General features: G+C 39.2%; 1 protein-coding gene across 1 annotated transcript in view; it reads right to left on the bottom strand.

Moving 5' to 3' along the window:
• Positions 1–21,975, bottom strand: part of bmpr2b (bone morphogenetic protein receptor, type II b (serine/threonine kinase)) — a 50,153-nt gene that overhangs the window by 22,653 nt on the left and 5,525 nt on the right. Inside the window, exons 2-3 of the mRNA XM_046842930.1 lie at positions 5,195–5,377; positions 4,918–5,091 (exon numbers count right to left, since the gene is read on the bottom strand). Of these exons, the coding sequence (XP_046698886.1) occupies positions 4,918–5,091; positions 5,195–5,377 (357 nt within the window). The remainder of the gene's footprint in view (positions 1–4,917; positions 5,092–5,194; positions 5,378–21,975) is intronic.

The following is a 21,975-nucleotide window of genomic DNA, read 5'->3' as shown; positions in this document are numbered from 1 at the left end:
ATTGTCATCCAAACATCCAGTTGTTACTATAATCCATGTTATGCAGTGGTCCCACGGACCTTGCGGGGGTTACGTTCTAAGACCCCCCCGACCCCCGATTTCCGAAAATCTTTGAATTTTGGACGCACCCCCTGCAGCTCCTATGGTACCTTAGTGAATTCATCTAGACATTACGCCAGTAAGTTGGTTTCTTTTTGATGCATACTTAACAGAAAATGTGAAGTTATAGACATAAATGCTTTTATCACTTAAAATAAATAATACAATAATGTGTTTCAAAAAAATGTAATGAAAATTGTTATTGAATACATAGTTTAAAATGTTATTCCTAACGTTGCTGAACATTCGGTCCCGCTGCAGTTTCCCGCGAGTTTTTGAGCTAATCCGCAACATTTAATTTAATTACCATTTAATTATAGCAGGTATTATAAACAGTTAGTTAAATCAATATCTAGAAAGAGTCTTGTCTGAACTGTTACCTAAGGCATCTGTGGAAAAAAAAGTGTATTTTTGCAATCAATTATGGCAGGAGAGAAAAGCTGATGTACAGAAAAACAGGTTTACTCTTTTAGCAATTTGCTTGATTAGACTTAACTCAAACATTTATAAACCTATAAATTATGCTTGAATGTTTTGTGGTCGGATTTACACTACTGCAATCAGCACTCACGAGTGTTTCGTACTTCGATGTGATAAACTATATAATGGAAGGACTATATAACGTGTCACTTGTGCATTAACATTTTTAATCCTTTTAAGGCCATTTTTATTCTGTTCTCTGATTAAATTTAGGCTAGATCCAGCCTAAAGTACTAACAATACAGTTAAAACAAACAAACAAACAAAAATGCTTAGTCCATGCATGTTTGCTTGCTGACTATTGTATGAACAGATTAAATGCCATATTTACCATCCAGTTCATAACAAAGAAGCACTACTGAGCACCAGTTGAAGTACAAGGTATAGAGTTAAACTGCCAGTTGCTCTCAGAGGTTTCGTTTCACCATGTATTCCGATTGTATTCTCAAGGACTTACATATTACATTTTGTAATGGGATCCATTAGTGAATACATTTCGGATGGTGTATTCATTATTTAGATTTCAATATTTCAAGCATTGTGCCAAAACCTGCCTGCGTTCTCATCTGTTTTCGCAAGGCACTTAGCACCTCCTCTCACTAATGGTCTTTAAAAACGAGTATAGAGTTCTGTTTTGCTCAGGCTCATCACAGGAGACCTTCTTTGAGCACATCGGCACAACAGATCTGCCGCAAACTGCAGCAGAAAAACAAATGAGTCACAGTGCTGAGCTCAGGCTTAATAGAAATGTACTGCCTGAGTGCACAAGCAAGGGCTAAACATAGATTCAAAAATGTCCATCTTAAAAGAATAAACAGGCTAAAATCACATGGAATAACAGCAGGAATTTATAGGATAAATACCTCCCCATCAAACAAATGCTTAAAAATGCATATAGGGCTGTTCTTTTTAATAAGACAAAGACTGTAGCAGTCCCTCACATTCAGCAATGTATCAGGTAGGAATTAAGAAGCTAAAGCAGACTATTGAAAGCTTTTTTTCCCTTCATGATGAACACTTATTTGCTCTCTAATTGGTTGTGACAAATTAGATCATTAATCCTTGTTACTCAGATGTTGAGGAGTTGTTTACCAAGAGAACACATGATAATTGGCTACTGGCTAACAGTGGGTGTTCTTGGGTTTCTCGGTGATGGTGTAATACAAACAGTTCAGTTATGTTTGAGTGAGAGTGAGTCATTCAGGACTGCTTGACCTCAGTGTGTAACTTATTTATAGCTTGTGTTTTAGCTACTTTTTGCTAAATGTGTTTGACATACTTGAGAACAAAATACACACACCAGAAACAATCAGATTTGATCGTTTTGCTCTCCTAGGTCTATACGTCTCAATAATACATGCCATCTCTGATGCAGAGAGCATGCGCACCTATACAGGCAAACTTTTATTCACATAATATACACAAAGTTGGTAAAACTTGGGTTGTGCCACAAAACCCAAAACATAATTTACATATTTATACAAAGCTGTGACAACATGGGTTGTGCCCCAAATCTCATTCTGCTGAGCTAAATAGTCGACTGTTTAGCATGCATGCAGTTTAGTAAACAGCCTTACATTCTTGCTGAACATGTGAGATTAATCAGAGTTGACACAGCACACATTACAAACTGTTCTACAAGCACCACACAATAACTGTTTTCCTATCAGAGTGTGAAATTTTTCTGAATCTTGTCTTTTGGCCGTTGTTGACTAATGGGCTACATTCTGAGCTATCAGGTTGGGTTTTATCCTCTACCACATAAAAAAATGTCCAACTTTTCTCCTGATTAATCTGTTGTCCCCTACCATCACCTTCACTAGGCCCCCAAAGCTGGCACAAGGCCAAAATGGAGGCTACCTCAATCCTGCAACACACACACACACACACCCCATGCACAATTGCTATTCAAAAGGGCCACTGTATAAACGGCTGTAATATATTTCCATTAGCAAAAGCGTCTGCATGTTTCGCTTCAGTAAACTATTTCCACTCATTATTCAACTCATTATTTAACGTTTCAACAGCAAAATAAAAAGATTGGTGGTTGCATTGTTAGAGGGATATAAAGAAAAGAAAGAAGAATCAAAAGGACTTCACAACTACTGGCCATACCAAAGCAGACTCCGAGTGAAATAATTCACAGCTACAGAACCTGACTGCCATTGATTTTTTATTCCATCCATTTTTCACCTCATTGTTCTGCCATGTTTGTTCTGTGATTCAGTCCTATCCTTTCAACAAGCCCACTGCTTCTATAGTCACTCTGAAAGCCTCAAGACAAAAAGGGGAAGAGAAAAAAAAAGAAAAACGTGTGCGAGAGAGACATAGAAGAAAGAAGGGAGAGAGCGTGGCACATGGGGATGGAATGACAAAGAGTGGAGAAAAAAAAGCAGCAGAAAGAGAACAAGAGCAAAAAAAGAAATATGACAACACTTATGGAGATACGAGAAAGTGCACAGAGAGGAGACATGCATGGGGTTGTGTCCTGAGGCGAGGCAGCACAAAGCTCAGAGCTGCGAAGGGAGGCTGAGCTGAATAGGTGAACACAGGCTGAGCCGGATGCTGCGTGGTGTGGCTGCAGAACATACCAGTGCTGTTTCTATGGAGAAGTCTCTCAGCCACACTGTGTAGATACAGTAGCTTCGGGTTCAGGGTACATAGTTCAGGGTGGCCCCCTATGTTTCTCGTGAAAATGCCCTCGTTTTGGAAATAACCAATTTAAGAATAACATAGTAAAAACATTCTAATGCACTTCCCTGCCTCAGTGTGACATATATGGGCATGAAACTGCATATCTGGGATTTTTTAGGACATCCAATAAGTGTTTTTACTTTTTTTTATTTGCTAAAGGGGAAGTAGTAAGTAGTCATTGGTTACATCTACACTACAATGCCATACAGGGGGGAAAAAAACAAGTAGTTCTACAACCGGCACTGAAAAAAGAATCCTGATAAGGATATAATTTGTTCATTGACACATAAAACACCTTCATATTTATATATCACACACACACACAGAGCTCTGACCTCAACCCTATTGAACAACACCTTTACTAAAAACCCTTGTGGCCAAATGAACACAAAATCCCACAAGCACACAAAATGTTATAGCACATGATCCCAGAAGAGATTATTATAACAGCAAATGGGGAGAAAATGTGGAATAATATGCTGAAAGAGTACATTTTCTATTTTATTACTAAAACATTGACTTATTTTTTTATTATTTTCATTTAGCTTGTGAATATATATCCCTGTTTTCCAAAGTATATGTTATTGGCTAAAAAAAGGAAGCTTGGCTCAAAAATCTATGTTTTTTCATAATTCAACCTCAATTATATCTGATGGGATTTCCAACAGTCACAAATATGAGAACAAAAATATTGACCCTGATGTGGAAATAACCAGAGCTTCTTATTGACAAGTGTAATCAGTGAAATGGATTTGGTGGTGCTGAAAGAGCTCGCAGCAGAAACCCAACTGCTCATCCATGTAATTTGATTGGAAAATGCACAATCAATCAATTACATAAGAGAAGGCTGTTTTTGTATAGCATGTTTTTATTCATGAGAGGATTTCTCGGAGTGAAACCAGTCAATCTTTAATCACTAATCCTCTTTTACGGTGATAAATTAATCGAGTTGTTTTTACTGGCAAATGTTAAAAGCAACAGTTTCATCCTTGACCAAAATTGCGTTTTGTTTCATAAAGAAATGCACATCCTGCTCTCAAATCCACCCTGCTAGGTCACAGATTTGTTTTCTTAATGCTGAAAATCAAACAAACACGCTTAAAATGACGTCCTAATCATTTTTATCTGATTAATATTTACAAGATGGATTTGGCGTGATAAAAAATGGCAATTTGATTTGTGCAACATGGTCTTTGGAATAGCCACAATTTTAACACGTACAGTGGATCTAAGATGGTACCGGAAATGGATGCATCCTGCTTCTATGTGCCTTTAAATAGTTAAAATTTTGGTTCAAACCTATAAACTATTCTGAACTCTTCTGGTTTACGACTTCTGTCACAGTTGCTACAATAGAAATACAAGAAGGAATCTTGAAGGCATAAGTACAAAATGGTTACCAGACAGCAAGGAGAATTTGCTTGTGTGTGCAAATATAGAAAGGCTGTTTGAGAACAGTAATTTCACGCCTTTGCACAGCATTGTAAATATTCAAGATAATAGTTTATGACCTATTGTTTCTTATTAATGCACTCACAATTGTGGTACAATAAGGGTGATTAATTTAATTGTAAGATCAGACAGGGACTGCTGAAAATAGGAACGCTTGTGTGCAGTAAAGAGGTGTGAAAGAGCGAAACCTACGTATGGAGGCACTGGTGGGACTGGGCACCCAGTTTTCCGTGAAGTTGACATTGCACATGTTTGTGCTGCAGCAGCAGAAGCGGTATGTGCCATTCTGGATCTGTGACGGCGTGTTGGTCACCACGCAACGGTCGTCATGGCAATCTTGCTGGTCGCCAATGTAAGTCCAGCAGCCTGTGATGAAATGATGGCAGTTATTAAGTCTGAGCAGAAAAGCATATCGCATGTATACTACTGTTACTGTCAGTTAGGAGCAAAAACAAGTGTTTTAGCTGACCTTGTTTGACCAGGTGAATGTCACCGTCATGAGTTTTCTCCCAGAGACCGTAGCAGCGGCTGCTCTTGCTGCACAGGATGGTGTTGTTCTCCCGTGACACGTGCCAGTCGCCAGCCACGCTCTGCTCATCAAACTGCTGGTGCAGGTCAGTAAATGCACACTCTCGCTCCTCACTCTGGGCAGCTGCAAATAAAATCAAATGCAGTTCAGGACAAACGTGAGTTAACTCTACACTTTTCCTGTAGGCTGACTAAGAAAGCTAAGGATAATCTGATTGAAGTATAAAAGTGTTAGAAGGTCAAAACAGTATAAAATCTTAATTAGAGGTCTGTTGGTGGTCCTGACACCTACAATGGTAGTCAAACAACAAAGCACATGTGTCCTCTTCTGTACCAGTCCCACAAGCAGGGGAGAGAGAAGAAAATAAATAAATAAAGACAAACGGAACATGATGATACAAAAAGAGCTGAAACAGTTGTAAGAAGAAAAAAACCATACATTTTCCTAAACCAGATGATGTATACATCAGCAATGGTCAAGTTCCTCAACATTTAAACCACTGGTGCTTTTGATTGCAGCCTAAAATCTACATTAGTGTCCATGGCCCTCGTCATGGCTCATTTGTTTTCAGCTAAATAAAAGGGGCTTTCAAGCAGCATTTAATGTGGACAAAAAATATGTCCCTTGTGATAAAGGTGCTGTGAAACTGGCTGTCCTAATTTCCATACACAGCCATGTGAGGCTGTCTCTCTCTCTACCCGATAATAATCTGTGCTGCAGCTGGCCTACGCTCACCCCACCTGTACCAAGCAAATTAATCCTCACACTTTCTCTTTCATTTACATTTTTTTTTTCTAAGATACTCGCTCCCTCTCCCTCTTGTGCCACCCTTCCCCTATCCCTGTCATGCAAATAGCCAGGCCTGAGTTAGTCAGAGGGAAAAAATAAAAATCGCAGTGGCAGTTGTTTATCAGCCTGAGTGAAGTCATAGAGCTGTGCTCTTATATTGGCAGCATTCAGACAGTGAGCAGAGGGGCGGGGCTGCTGGAACATCAGTCCTGTACTCCTCACACTTTAGGAAGAAGACTACTTTTTTATAGATGCTGAGACAGCAGATGGAGCAACAGAAAAAAGCACACAAGAAGAGAGAGAGAGAGAGAGAGAGAGAGAGAGAGAGAGAGAGAGAGAGAGAAAGAAAGAGAGAGGGATAGACGTTAAAAGAGAGCGAGAAAGACAGAGAGAGACTAAGCTGCCTGGCCCCAGGGGAGGGCTTTGTCTGCATCTCCACAGGAGAGAAGTCTGAAATGGCTGCACCAGCTCCTCCTTACCAGGGTACTGCATGTTCATCACCATAACCCCCCAAACCCCTTACCACACACACACACACACACACACACACACACACACACACACACACACACGAATACAAGTGCACAGCACAGTTCAATATACAAACTCGGCTTTAATCGATGAAAGTAGAGATTCATCAAAGCCACTAAACTGCTCACAAAAGAGAATTTTTTAATTATAAATAAGTCAATAAACACACACACACACACACACACACACACACACACACACACACACTAAATCCTTCTAACTAAAATGCAACATTGGGGTAAAGACACCACACACAGAGCGAGAACAAGAAAATCAAGTAGTCCGAGAGCCGATACATGGTTTCAGATTCAGTTAGCATCTTACCCCGCCCCCCACACACACACACACACACACACACACACACACACACACACACACACACACACACACACCACTCCACCCCTGAACCTAAGTACTGCAAAGTTAGGCCTGCAATGTCAAAGCAAAGTTTGTGTGAGAGTCTAATCTATTAATAGGTTACTAGCCGGTGATTATTATGACATACAAACACAGTATGGGGTGGAAAAATCAACCTAATGCCTGAAGCAGACACAATAATCATGACAGAGTTTTAATCCCTTTCCACTAACCAGAGCAACCGAATGCAAAATAACCGTGTCACCAAAATAAAAGTGGCCCTGCTAACCAAACAAAACATTTCAGCGTGTTTAACATGCTAATTGTTACTTGCTGCATTGTTAATTATTTCTGCATTACACAATTATTGACATTTTATTTTAGAATTGTATCTAGTTTACAGAGTACAGAGGTCCATGTGATTCAGTCCTTTCACAAATCGCAAAAAAAAAACAAAAAAAAAACAAAAGGCAACAAATGACCAGTTTTTGTGTATGTTTAGGTGCATGTGCGAGTTAGTGAGCTCTAGGCTGTGTCTTCGTTGTGGAAGCAGAGAGGGAGGTTATTAGACGAGACAGTTTCCTGTTATTTGGGTGAAAAGCCATCAGGGAGCTCTGGAGCGGAGGGCTGAAGAACAAGGCAGCTTTCACACAGATGTTGCTGTCCAATCAAACAACAGAGAGAGCAAAGAAAAGAAAAACATGCAAACCGCCTCTGCTGTGGCTCCAAGAAAACAGGTTCCAAGTAACGATGTATGTGAAAGGCATATTGGTCATCGGAGAGGGACGAAGCAGAACACACATTAAATTAAAGACATATTGTTCTGTTTTTTTATATATACACTAAAGTGTTCAGTTTTGCTATACATAAACTAGAATCTGTTTTCTGATACTTTTCATTTCTCCTGCACAGCTCTAGAGGGCATGATGTGCCTCCTAACCCTGGGAAGACAGTAAGGCTGATATGGCTATTAACAGATAGAAGGAGGGGGGAGCTTTTATTGTTTTTGGGACAGTAGAGGCAGGCTGTACCAGTGCAGTGATGCCAACGCTCAAGGTTAGTTCTGCCGTAGTTCGAAGATAATGCTCAACTCTGGCTCAGAAAGACCTTCAGTCCACCCCTCCTCCTCCTCTTCTTCTTCCTCCCTTGTATGCATTTGTATGGATTTTTATTAAATGGGAAAACTAATCACCAGTCTGCACTGCAGAAAAGTAGTGACTCATTCGCTGTAACATTTGCAAAAAAAGCAAATAGGATTAAACCCAACTTTGAGTACCAATCATGGCTATTCTGTCCAAAAGTAAAGGCAGTGTTTGCCAAAAGGCCAGAGGGTCTGTGCCTATGTGCGCATTAGTAAGCACTGCCTGGGGAACTGGCACAGGCTTCATCTCCTGCCACACTTTCTCCAGGTTGTGGAGGTGCCAGGCTGGTACTCAGGGGGCTGGCAGCAGGAGGGAGCACTTTTAGTGGAGAATATTGCAGAGACCTTACCCTGTTAATTTGGGCTAGGAGAGATGGAAGAATTAAAGAAAGGGAACATTTTCTGCAGCTCCAGGACAATCAGCTGCCACACAACCAATTTTATATCTAATACTAAAAGACAGAAATGGTACACGATCAGTACTGGACCAATACTGACCAAAAAAATGGTGGATCAGATATTGGAGGAAAAAAAAAAAAGTTCTTGTAACCTTTAGGGTAACTGAATTTGGAAACATTTTTAAACGGATATTTACACATGAAGAGATATGATTATATTTAAGTTAGGTTTAAATAATATTTATAGCATTTCATTGTTTAATTAATTGTATTTACAGCAGAGCTCAGTAGATGAAAAGTTTTTCATACATGGAGTTAGAAGGCTCTTTCATTTTATCAAAACAGATAATTAAAAATTTACTGATCTAAAAAAAAAAAAAAACGCCAGATTTAATAATTATATAAAAAAACCCTACAATCTACTGTAAAAGGCTGAAAAAGGACATACATATACAAGTATCTTTATAACAGACTAAGCTTGCAAGACAGCCATCCCTCTCATACAGGGCATATACACTTGTCTAGCACACGTGGTTAAGCTTGTGGTTTGGAGATAGATTTTCCATCACAGCACTACTCAGCAGTCTGGATTGGGAAGCACGCTGTAGTGGAACAGACAAAGTACAAACTTAACAGTGATGTGCCAAATAATGAACGCTGCTTGAATGCTACATGGAGTAGCAAGCCACAATCACTGCTGAGCTCAGGGGCTCTCTTTTCTCCGACATGCTCAAAAACAAGGTATAAATGAAAATTGTTCTTCCAAAAGCACTGAAGACAACGACCACAACTTCAGCCATTATCAGCCACAATGAAGATGAGTAAGTGAAATGACAACAAAACCAAATTCCCTTAAATGCCAAACCAAATCATCATTAATCATCATTTGTGACCTTAGGCTTCATTCAAGTTCCTTGACAACTGAAAAGTGGTGAATGGAAAACTCCAACAGGAAACAAGATGATGAAGCAGCTTATTAACACAAAGATGAGTCTAGCCTAGTATTTTGGGGGGGGAGTTTTGTTGTCTTTTTGATAGCTTGGCATCTCTACAGACTAAACGAGCAAATTATTGAGTAACTAAAATCTTTCTAGTCAGGGGTCTAAGTGTGAAGTGCTTTCTAAATTCCGAGCAGCATATTAGCTTTCACTCATCATATAGTGTGTAAATGTGACAGCTGTTCTAATAGTAGATATAGGTCCTCATAAAAGCCTTGCTCCACACTGCACTATATTATGCCAGGGATTGAAAATGGCTTTTGCCTAGAATGATGGCAGCATTCTGGTCTCCGACACTGAATAATTATTTGTCATCTAGGCAGATTCTGTAAAAGAAAAAATTCCTAACCATAGCCCCCCAAAAAATAAAAAATAAACACTATACCTGCACAAAGGTTAGGATATGATTACAACTTTACTTTGAAAAAAATTTCATTATTCAGTACTGGACTCTGGAGATGGATTACTTCTGACACATAAGGGTACTTGGGTGCCAATCACTACTACAGACTAGATCAAAAGATATTCAATCTGTGGGCACAGAAATTGCAGGAGCTATGTGGGTAAGATTTGAGATCAAATACATAATTGAAAACACTATACCAGCCAAAATATGCATTTTGTGTAGGAGTTCCACATTTTAACCACCTCAAACGTCTCACTTTTCCATAGTAAAAACAGACTTTGAGCCAATCTTGAGCTCTGATATTAACTGACACACACTGCAAGACCTGCCCCCATCCTCCATTTCACAGTAATGTTTGACCTGTGCTTGTGCTGACTAAAAATGGTGCACTAATTTTGCCATTGTGTTTTGCAAGCCAACTGGAGAATGTTTTGAACGCTTTAAGCGAATATGTTTTTTTGGTTGTTTTTGAAATCAGTACACGGTGCCGTATTGACAAGTTTGTTTTTATTGCCTGACAGGAAAGGAGGGGAAGGGAAGCTCGCCAAAACACTGGTTTGTGGGCCTCGCGGTAAAAAAAAAAACATTAACATGAGCACAGAGACCAACTCTTGACCACTGAGAGAAAAAAAATAAAATAAATGCACAATAAAAAACCTTCGCATGGACAAGACGCTTCAGTCTCAGCTACAGAAATTACACAGACTGTAGCCTGTACTCTTTCACATATCTCCTGCTCTATTCCATTTTCAAAATAAAGTGAAAAGATGTTCATGTTAAATAGATGGTAAACCCATATTGCCTGCTGGCAATTTAAGGAATCAAATAGTTTTGCTGGCACAGTCACCGTTTCCCTTTGGAGAACGCAGTGCTAGCTTGCCTGCAGCCAATACCGCCTCAGGCGATATGCACCACTTGGATCTGGGGCCTTGACGTAAACCTTCGACTTTGACCTAGTTTATGATAACCTTTTCATTCGCAACCAATAAGCCCTCATTGCATGTAGCAGACACATGAGTCACTGGTGATGCATTTAGCGGTGCATTAATTCTCTGATAAGGATGAACTTGCCGTAAGTTTGTTGATTCACCCAACAAACACCCCTGACTCCTACACTCCTGTCTTCCCCAAAGGATGACAAATAACAGAACCTTTTTTTCTGTTTCACATTTGGATACATGCTGGATGTGAGGACATAGCTATAAGAAAACCACTGTTTTAAAATTGCTGACATAGCACCTCTTCAACCTTGTGATAAAAACATACTTATCATTTGTACAATTTGTCCGTCTCTGTGGTTAGGTCTTTATTCAAATGCTAATCAAAGAATACACATTTAAAATGACATGTAATTACCGTTATGCACACTAATAACACAAGGCATTTTAAATTCACTCAGACAACTCAAAGTCATGCATACAGCGGCTGCGAGAACTAGAATACAAATGCAAAGTACTTGACATTTCATTTCTTTTAGCTGCCATTTCATTTTCCATGTCTTAAAACAGGTTATACTTAAAAAAAAATTCATAAGAATGCTTCTAGTTGTATTTCCACTCCCAGGATTTACCAAACACCCTTTTGTTTATCGCAAGCATGTTTGCATTGGCATCAGTTACCTTTTAATGCTTATGCATTAGCAATTAGTTTAGCGATACAAGTGGTTTTATTTTGTAAAGATGCTTTCACATTAACACTAAAGAAAAGAGATCTCTATGATCTCAATGATCGATGAGCTGCCTTTAGCCAAACAGTCTGCCGTTTGCATTTTTACTGTGCAATCGCACACCATGGGCAGGAGTTTGAAAGAACACCCCATGTTTTGAAACAAGCAGCATTGCAATCGGATTTATCTTCATATAAAATACAGCATCGGATAATTAGTGTCAACCCATTTTAAATGGTTCAAAAGGGTTCTTACTCAGAATGAAGCTAACCATGGGGCTTGTGAAGGCCAGAGTTCATTAACCCTAACCCTAGTTCATTTCAGATTGCTGACACATGCAGTGCAAAGAGAGAAAGCATCAGGTTTTTCTGGTGTTTGTAGAAAAGGTACACTGCAGACCACAGGCGATGGATACACAGAGTTTCCCAAGTCAGACATTAATCACTCGGCTAGCTCATGAAATCTGCAGACCATACAGATCTACAAAACAAGCTGGAAATGGCAAAAAATAAATACAAATAATAAAATACAGTACACAATAAACACAATACTTCAATAAGTTACAATAAAATAGAATTTTTTTTATACGTGTACATAATTGCATACATTTCAATTAAGCCCTCTTGAGACCCAGAGACCTTGTACCAAGTACTGTGACACAATGATATACTTATTGTGCACATAATTATTTATTTTTGGGTTATATGCACATAGAAAACCCTGAAATTTCACACCATTGAGGCACTCCTCTTCTGTAAATGACAGACAGCTCAACCGTGGATGTGTGCAAGTATGAAACTGAGGGTCGCAAAACATTTATAGAGGAAACAACCCAGCCTGTCTGAACCCCTCCCTCTAATCCAACTCTTGGCTCAGCTTGATAGTTGTGGGTTCCTAAAACTACACTGGACTGCAGTCCATTAAACTCCCTTGCACTAAAGGCCTACATGGCTCAGTGCGCTCTGACAAATCAGACAGCACACGTCAGGGTTTTATGTGGCTTTGGATAGGTCAAGGTTGCAAAAAGCTCCCTCTCTGACCACAGAATATAAACGGAGAGCATAAAAAGGTCATATACAGGGTTAAGGGACATTTCCGAAATGCATTATTAAAGTGAAGAGGAAGAGGCAGTCATAAGTGGACCATTAATGTGTGAATAATAGATGCATCAATTTGTACCTCTACATAAATTCAAATTTGTGTTAAATGAACTGACATTTCAACTAAACAATAAAAACAGGCAGATGCCAAGAATGCTGAACAATGGCAAAGTCTGAACATGAACTTGCTGCTATTCAGAGAGCAGAAAAAGAGAGCAGAGCCCTGTGTCCAGAGAGTGCAGCCATCCCATTATTCAATACATCACCTAGGCAACAGATATCACCAATCCAGTCTCTGTCTCTAGGTGAAAAAAGGACTTACATACAGGTCCTCATTAACAACTTCGGTGAAAACGCCCATACGCTCCCATGTATATAGACATACAGTTACAGTGTAAAATCTGTATAAACACAAACGTGTAAGACATTTTTAAAATACATATTCTTCTCCCAGATTTCTGGTCACCGCTAAAATTCAGGAGAACAAGATAAGCATTTAATTTCGGTCAAAACTGTAAAATATTGACTTAAACATGCCTCTGTAGTATTTTTTCCTTTGTAGGCTGGAACTGAGCCAGTGCAGTTGTTGAGAGACAATGAATCTGATAGAGAGACGGATTAACACTGTCTATCTGTGGCGTGTCGGTGACATCAGCGAGAGTAACAGGAAACACTTAACTCATTCATCTCATTCGTCTCAACGAGCTGTTACACCAACATTTACAAGGCAGACAACATTTTAATGACAAAAATTCAACCAATTCAACCATCAACCCAATTACACAAAAAAAAAAAAAAAAAAAAAAAAACCATGTAGCACCAAAAAACAAAAACAAAAACAAAAAAACAGAGCTCATGTTTTGTCAAATCAAATCAGATTTTATTTGTCACATACACATACATACAGGGAACATGCAGTGAAATGCTTGTTTCATAGTAGCATTACAAAACACTACTGCCCATACACTGAACAGATCAGATAATACATCTATTTGATGCAGTGGAAATCAACACAAGCCATTTTTGTCTATTCCTCTTTAAACACTCTTTTTGGTATAGACCCTTCTTAAATGAGCCATGAAATCAGTTTGCTAATCAGACCAGAGAGGAAAAATGTACGAAAGTCTGTGAAAGCGTTCTTCATTTTTGGCTAAGTATCTCCAGCTCTAGAGCAAGTGTCTGGTCTGATGCCTTTAGCTAAACCATTTGCACAAAAGGCATGTGACTGGATCAACTCAGAGAGAGGTTTATGTTTAGAAAACTAGGCTTGCTAAACTATATCCAGGTCATTTTTTTTATACTTTGACCTGCTCTACTATATGTTTTGTTGGTTCAGACTTTGCCGGGTATGCATCTGAACCGAAGTCTGCCCTCGACTACCTCAGCCCTAAACAAACAAGAAGCCCTCAATCAAGATTGCAATCCACATAATAAAATGGAAACATAAATTATAAAATAAAGAGTATACATACTGCAAGAGATCTGCAAGCCTATTTTCAGAGTCTTTTTGTTCATTCTGACTTTAATCTAAAAAGCTGCATAATAGAAAGCAGACGCTTTAATGTTCATCAGTAAAATGTTAGCGAAATATAATTAAGATATAATTACTGACATTCTTTCTGAAGGACGATACATTTCCCAAAATACCTTTTTTCACTGCCTCAAGTGATAAGATAATTGTCTAATTAAAAACTACTAACGGTGAAATTGGAAATACTTGGGCATGACAATTTCAGAACATTCTGTTCGTGTTTATGTCTGTGCTTATAGAGCATCGTGCGTTAGCCCTATGTTGTTATCTGGTGCTCTTCATCCAGTCACTGTGGCGGCTCAATGACTGAGGCTTAGTGATTGCAGAATCCATGCTGATCTGCCTGTGTGTGGCTGTGAGGTCTGCCAGAGATGGACATGGTCTGAGGAGTACGAATCGCAGGCACACAGAGAGCAGCACCTGCTCTCTCAGCCAGCCATATTACTCCATCTGGAGACAGATCACCGTCCCTCAATCTCTCCATACGTTCAACAATCTGTCCACCTTGTTCTTCTGAGAATACCTGACTGCCATTTATGACAGCCAACTCATTGTTGTGTCCACTGCGGGGGCAACTCAAAATCAAAAACTTGCTTGTGAATTGGATTCTTTATATGTGGCGCTCTGTTTAATTCAAATTATCATTTGAATTGCAAGTCTAAAAAAAAATAAATAAATAAATAAATAAAACTGTATTCAGCCATAATGCAAGCTTTTTTTCTAAAAAGAAAAAAAAAAACTGCAAGTGGGGAAAAAGAGTGTAAGAGGAAGACAGATGCCTTGAGCCTCTGACCTCTCGACCGCTTATCATGACCCAACACACTTAACCATTCATTTGATGCTGTACAAGTTCAGCTGTGTTTGTGATCTATTTATTATAAACAACAGCATAGGGCCTTGACATAAACCATGCTAGATAATTTATTATGTGAAACAAATTGAATGTTTTTTTTTCCTGTTTTATTCTACCGCCAGTTCCAACTCACTAAAAAGCTCTCACTAATCACAATGCAGCAAAGTTGGAGTGGATGAATACAAATAACTTACACAATAAACACCTTAGAGATAAACTGGAACACCACTGCCTCATGCTACCTCGCCTGACCCCACTTAAGCTTTTGTGGCCGAATGGACAACTCTCAACAGTCACGCACCTACCAGAAAGCCATTCCAGAGAAGTGGAGTTTATCATAACTGTAAAAGACTAAAAATGGAAATTGTTCTTTTTATAACACTGTCCAAGCTTTATTTTTATATAATGTCCCCCGACACTAACATACTGAGATGTTCATTGGGAGTGAAGTCGATGGACAGGATCAGACAGAAACAGTTTTTTTTTAGGGGGACAGCACATGTAGGACGTTTTGGAGACAAGGTGAGGGAGGTGCAATTAATATGGTAGGACATGTGCAAAAGAGGGACTAACTTTTCAACCGCAGATAGACAATGCACATTCATCAAATGTGTGTGAGAAACAGACAGTGTGCAGAAATGATCTGGGTCTATAGTAACGACTTCAGATTCGAGCTGTATGGAGGTTATGATGTCGATCCCTGTATTGTGATCTATGCCAAAGAAATGGACCAGAGATAGCTTTTCTTTCTCCTAAATCCTCCTGTAATTCCCGCTGGTGCTGGCAAGAAATGTGGAGCAAACAGTCGCTGAATAAAGAGTTTCAGAATGGCCGAGGGGTTTCCAGTAGCGTATTCGCACTGCAAAATGTAATTATGACAAAACACATCAGATTACGATGCAGGCAGACAGGGTTCACGTCAACATAAAATGACGACAGAATAACCTATGAGGATGCAGTTATGTAGCTATGAGCACTAGTTGGCTCACTAGAATTCCTGGGAGAAACGCCGGATTTACCACAACCCCGACCCAGAAACAGTGTCACAATACAAGCGCGTGAGCGGACAGAAAAACAGTGTCGCAACCAAAATGGATTTTAAGACCAGCTTTAAACATAATTAATTAACTTCTTATATTATAATTATATTATCAATATAATTACAATTAACACTCACTAAGATTTAGTTAAATGACCAGACCCAATCAAACGAGGTCGGGTTTTTATGCTTTGGCAGAGAATACAAGTGCAGTAGGAAGCTGGTGCTGAGTTTGCTTTCTAGCTTTATTGGCTGAAATTTGAGCTCCATCGCAAGTGGCTGCCCTTCGCCTCCTGATTGACGCTGCTGAATCCAATTACCTGCAGGGCTCCTTGACAGTAGCAAACCCCATGCCTGCAACACACACACACTCACTCTATACCACTTCTACCAGCATGCCTATCAATAATCTGCATATGAACTTTATTTATTCTGATTGTAGGAAAGAAAAAAAGAAAAAAGAAAAGATCTACATACTGACAATCACCAGAGAGAATTTTAGTCTACACAACTCTAAATCTGCACAGTAGAGGGGGGTAAAAAAATAAACTTATTTCTGTGTCTCTCTCTCTCCTCCCACTCAGTGAATCCCCACCTCACTTCCTCAATCCTCTCCACCCCTCTCCAAGTTCTCAAGGAAGGCTGCACAGACTTGCTGGCAGGACTCCAAACTTCAGTAATGCACTAATGAGTATTTGTAGACTCCCTTCAGCACTGCCGACGCCATTTGGGACATGAAAAAGAACAAAAAGGAGGGGGGGAGAAAAAAAGCAGACGGAAAAAAAAAACAAAAAAACAATTGGCTGGTGTGTCAGCCCAACAGACAAGAACTACAGTCTCTTACTGTCGCACAGCTCACTAAAAGATGCAAATTACACACACACACACACACACACACACACACACACACACACACACACACACACACACACACACACACACACACACACACACACACACACACACACACACAGACAGAACAAATACATGGCAGTAAGCAAACACGCTCCAGACAGCGTATTGAAATATACACTATTTATTGCCCACACAAAGCATGCACACGTACGCGCACGTACGCACACACACACGCACACACACGCGCACACGCGCACACACACACACACGCACACACACACACAGAATCACTTGAATAATAAAAGAGATGCAAAGCACCAAACAGGGATGACAAACCCAGTTTGTGAAGTGAGTGAAATATACAGAGATGAAAGGGAAAAAAATGAATCGTGTTGATCTCAGTATACAAGTACTGAGCTCAAATGAGATTAAATTTATCCGACCAAAATACTCGGCTCTTTTCCAAGACACACACTGCTGAGAGATATTCTGAAGGAAAGAAAGACAGCGAGTAGGAAAAAAAAAAAAAAAGATAGAAAGCCACTTGGAAACCTCAGTGGAAATGCCATAGTAAGGTATTTCTAACCATGTCATAACAGCATTACATCTATAGACGTGGGTATTACGAGCACAGAACAGTGCCGTGTTTGAACAATGTTTCTCATTAACCATGGAAGACGACTCCCTTCCAAGAGAACAGAATTATACATTCACAAGCAAATTTAAATGCTTTCTAGGTCAACAGGCAGAACAAAAATCTGATAAAACTTTGGAAGAAACATTATATTCCTCGAAAATATTGTAATAAAAAAAAAAAAAAGAGACTATGCTTCTTACATTCATATTGCTTTTTTGCCACAATAGCAAAGTGCTCAAAGCACAAAAAGGCATAGCATATTCACAGAGTGGATAAATCATACATGCAATAGCTACTCTGGGCAAGCAAAAGCTGCAGACAGACTCCAAAATAACAGTGTTGTCTAACCTATTGTAACAAAATATTCGAACCTAGTTCGTATGTTATTGTACGCGCATATGGCAGATTACGTTTTTGTGCACAGGACAAGGGAAACAGTTTGCCAATGTTTCGGCTAAAACCTGTCAATTTGTATACAAGACCTTATTCTAGCTTACCAAGGGTCAAGAAAAGCTGGCAAAGTATTTGAATATTAACTTTATATATATTTAATTTTAAATATTTCAAATATAGCAGTACATTAAATAAACTTTTTGGTTTACATTTGTTTTGAATATGAAGCATGAATTGCCTCATATAATCATATAAGATCATATAATTCTAAAGTAGTAGTTTTGGTTTCGAAAAAATTACTAAATAAACTGCCCTCAAGTGTAAATAAAAAAATATTTTTATTTTTATTTTAGATAGCTAGATAGAGAGATAGAGAGATAGAGAGAGATAGAGAGATAGAGACAGATATTTCAGAACTAGATAGAATAGAGAGTAAATCATACTTTCCTTTTTATCTTTATGTTGTACTTTGCTCAGTTTCATCAGCAACTTAATTCGCCTAGTAAAAATCGCCGCACTGACATCCACACTGAAACTTGATCAATGTGTGTAGCGTAGCAGGTGGTGGGATTCAGAAGCATGCTGTATAGTTACAGACTTAAGGTAAATAACACCACTGTGAAGTGAGTTCAATTTAAACATAGCTACAAGTCAATCAGAAGTGTCCTACTGTTTGCTTCTGATCGCCATCACTGCACTTCAACATTGTTTATCTGTAATAAATGGACATTCTGTGCCACCCAGATGAGGATGGGTTCCCTCTCGAATCTGGTTCATCTCAAGGTTTCTTCCTCATGCTATCTTGGGAAGTTTTTCCTTGCCACAGTCGCCACTTGCTCGCTCAACAGGGACAAACTTACACTTAAAAATGAATGAGATGTTCTTTATATCACTACATTTTCTGTGTAAAGCTGCTGAGACAATGTTCATTGTTAAAAGCGCTATACAAATAAAAATGAAATGAATCGTCCAGGAGGCTGCAGTTTGTCCACCCCTGATGAACACGTGAAGATTCACTATGCCACTGAAAGAATAGTGCATGGTGTAGAAATGTACAACAGGACCGGGAAGTGCTGATGCGCAGCACTAGGACACCGAGCCTATAGTTCTTCAGGAATCATGCTGTTCTGGATGAGGAGGCTGAGCTCTGAAGCTGTCAGCTCTGCGGGGAGGTGCAGAGAAAAGTAGAAGATACAGGGCTGGCAGCTACCGTTCATCAAAGAAAATGCCAGCTGTGAGACTTTTATAACTTACCTCTCCCAGTAAAAGCCCTCAGGAAAGGCCCTTTTCCCAAGTCTGGAAGTAACATGTTTGCTTTGTAGAGTCATATGTATAAAAGACAACCAAGTGTCTTTCATTTTAAGTGAGTCCAGAAATGCATCCTCCAAGGTTCACCACAGCAGAGTTATTAAAAAGGACAGCGCAGAGATTAATCAACATTTATAACCTCACCTCCCCAGGTGGACTGCATGCTACTGCTTCTGACTTAATCTATGTTCATCTTATTTCATCCAAATCCCAGCATCTGCATTTACATTTATAAAAAAATAACTAAAAGCTGGACAGTCTGTGAAAATGAAAAATGGCCTTGAAGAATGTATACACTCAGATCCCATTGCTAGACATGTAAAGAATGCGGATATTAACATGTTCACTGATCTTTGCTTGCCTGAGAGTGTCTTGTTCTCAATTTTGAACCATCAAGAGCTAGTTCGACCACTCAGACCAAAAGTCTCTAGACATGTTTATCTTCTGCAAGCGAAGAAGCAGCCCAAGCTCATTGCCACAAAGGGTCGAGTTGCTTATAAGTGTGCAGCGGGGTGTTAAAATATGCTGAACGTGCACCAACAGGTTTTCCGAGCTGACATGTAGGAGGGTTTTGTACGAAGAAAGCTAAGACCTAACAACCTCTTCCATCTTGTGAAAAGCAGCCGCACCCTTTTACAGCTCCTTTGCTGTCACTATGGGAACCTGCTCAGAGAAGCTTCCATTACATATACAAAAAAAAAAAAAAAAGAAAAACCACACACGGTTGGCTGGAGTGTAACTAGGCGACTGGCTCTTTTTCCCCCCAACTGTTACTGAGAGCAAGACACAAACCAACCATGCTCCTGTTCACCCTTCAGCTAATTAACAAATTCAAAAACCTCGACACTTGACACAGAAGCACATTCCTTAAGATACACTGCAGAGTCAGGACAGAAAAACAGAAAACAAGCCAATGCAGGAGCATCAGAGGAGAACCAAAGAATGCACGAATGCATTTAAATATCTCAAAACTAAAGCTGAACAACTCAAAAGGAATTTGGCAATGACCTCTTAGACAAATCAGGAGTTTGTTAAATAGCTTTGATTGAATGAACTAATGAAACACAGGGCCTCTTCTGCTTATTATCTGCTCGGTCGACATGAAACGCAGTGAGCGAGTGGTTGTGTTTATAGATAGGCAGAGAGATAGACCGACATACAGGCAGATTTATTGACCCATTGAGGAAATTGTTTTGTTCCAGCATTACAATAAACAACATATTACCAGTAATGACAAGCCAAAGAAACCAGATTACAGTACTCAATCAGCAGTAAACTTGCAAATACAAATAAAATAAAGATAGAAAAATAAAATGCTACACATCAACAAATGTAAATAAAGTGGTTATAGTGCAGGTATAATTATATATATATATATATATATATATATATATATATATATATATATATATATATATACATACACACACACATACATACACACACACACACACACACACACACACACAGACACACAAATTTTAAAGAAAACAGAAAGAAAAACAATTTTTAGTAGATTATCTATTATTTTTGTAAAACTAGACTAAAATTAGAGCAATTTTAATATTTTCCTGAAAACAAACAAGCAAAAAAATAAAAAATAATAAAAAATAATAAAACTCAAGCCTACTTTAATACAAACACCTTCTCAGTACAAACCTGTCTCTGCTCACGATAACATGTCAAAAAATTGTACATCTGGTCCTTTCCCATTTTTGCTATGCTACTAAAATCAGATCATGGGAATTTAGCATGGCTACAGGTTTGCGCGTTAGTCAGTTGTTCCACTCACTGTGGTCAGCCGGGCAACTGCGGCTGGCAGAGAATAACACAGCCTATAAAGCTTTAGTGCTGAGCCTCTGACCACAGAGAGCAATGCCAAGGTTTTGAAATAGCCCTTTACAAATAGGCCCCCCTTCCACTTGCCTCTCGCCACCCAGACATGTGGGTGCTGCTGGCAAAATATCGGCTCACATCCCCCTGCATGACCTGTCGACTCTGCCAAGCTTTCCTAATGCAACTTCCATGCCGGTGTGCCTGGCTATCCTCTCAGAGGCTAAAAGCAGCTTAATCTCTATCTGTGGTCTGCAGGAGGCCTATTTTGAAATGTCAATTTCCCCCCACTGTATCTTTGACACAGGCAGGGCTGATTGTATTTTTGTAGATTACAAAACTGCCTCATAAAAATGTTACAATACTGCATGAAGGGAAATATGTAAAACATGGGGCAGCCCTGAGAAGAATAAAGCCAGCTTAGGAAACATACACATTCAAACGCATTTCCTGCTTCCAATGACAATGCATCAAGAGATTAACCTGGCATCTGTTTTTCCTTCATGTCACAGCGAGTGTAAAGTGATCCGAGCCTCTGAAGCCCAGCACAAAGGCAGACAGGGGCAGCTGGAAAAGACAAGCAATGCAGTTACTGTGGCCATCAGCCAAACACTCTCCACCATTTAAATAGTGGGCAGCATGCGAGTGAGTGGGAGAACGCATAAGAAAACCTGTGGGCCGAATGTTTATAGGCATGAACAGCTTTGCCTATAATTGTATTAGATTTTCAAACAACAGGGGTGTAACCAGGAAAAACTATAAATAAAAAATAAATAAAATAAAAATAAATAAAAAATAAATAAAAATAAATAGAGGAACTGAGAGTAGAAGATATAAAAATGTCCTCTCTTTTGTCTTATTTTTGCTTTACATTTTCATAGTGTTG

Source organism: Silurus meridionalis, chromosome 3, assembly GCF_014805685.1.
Source record: "Silurus meridionalis isolate SWU-2019-XX chromosome 3, ASM1480568v1, whole genome shotgun sequence".
Lineage (NCBI taxonomy): Eukaryota > Metazoa > Chordata > Actinopteri > Siluriformes > Siluridae > Silurus > Silurus meridionalis.
This window is presented reverse-complemented; position numbering and strand designations above follow the sequence as displayed.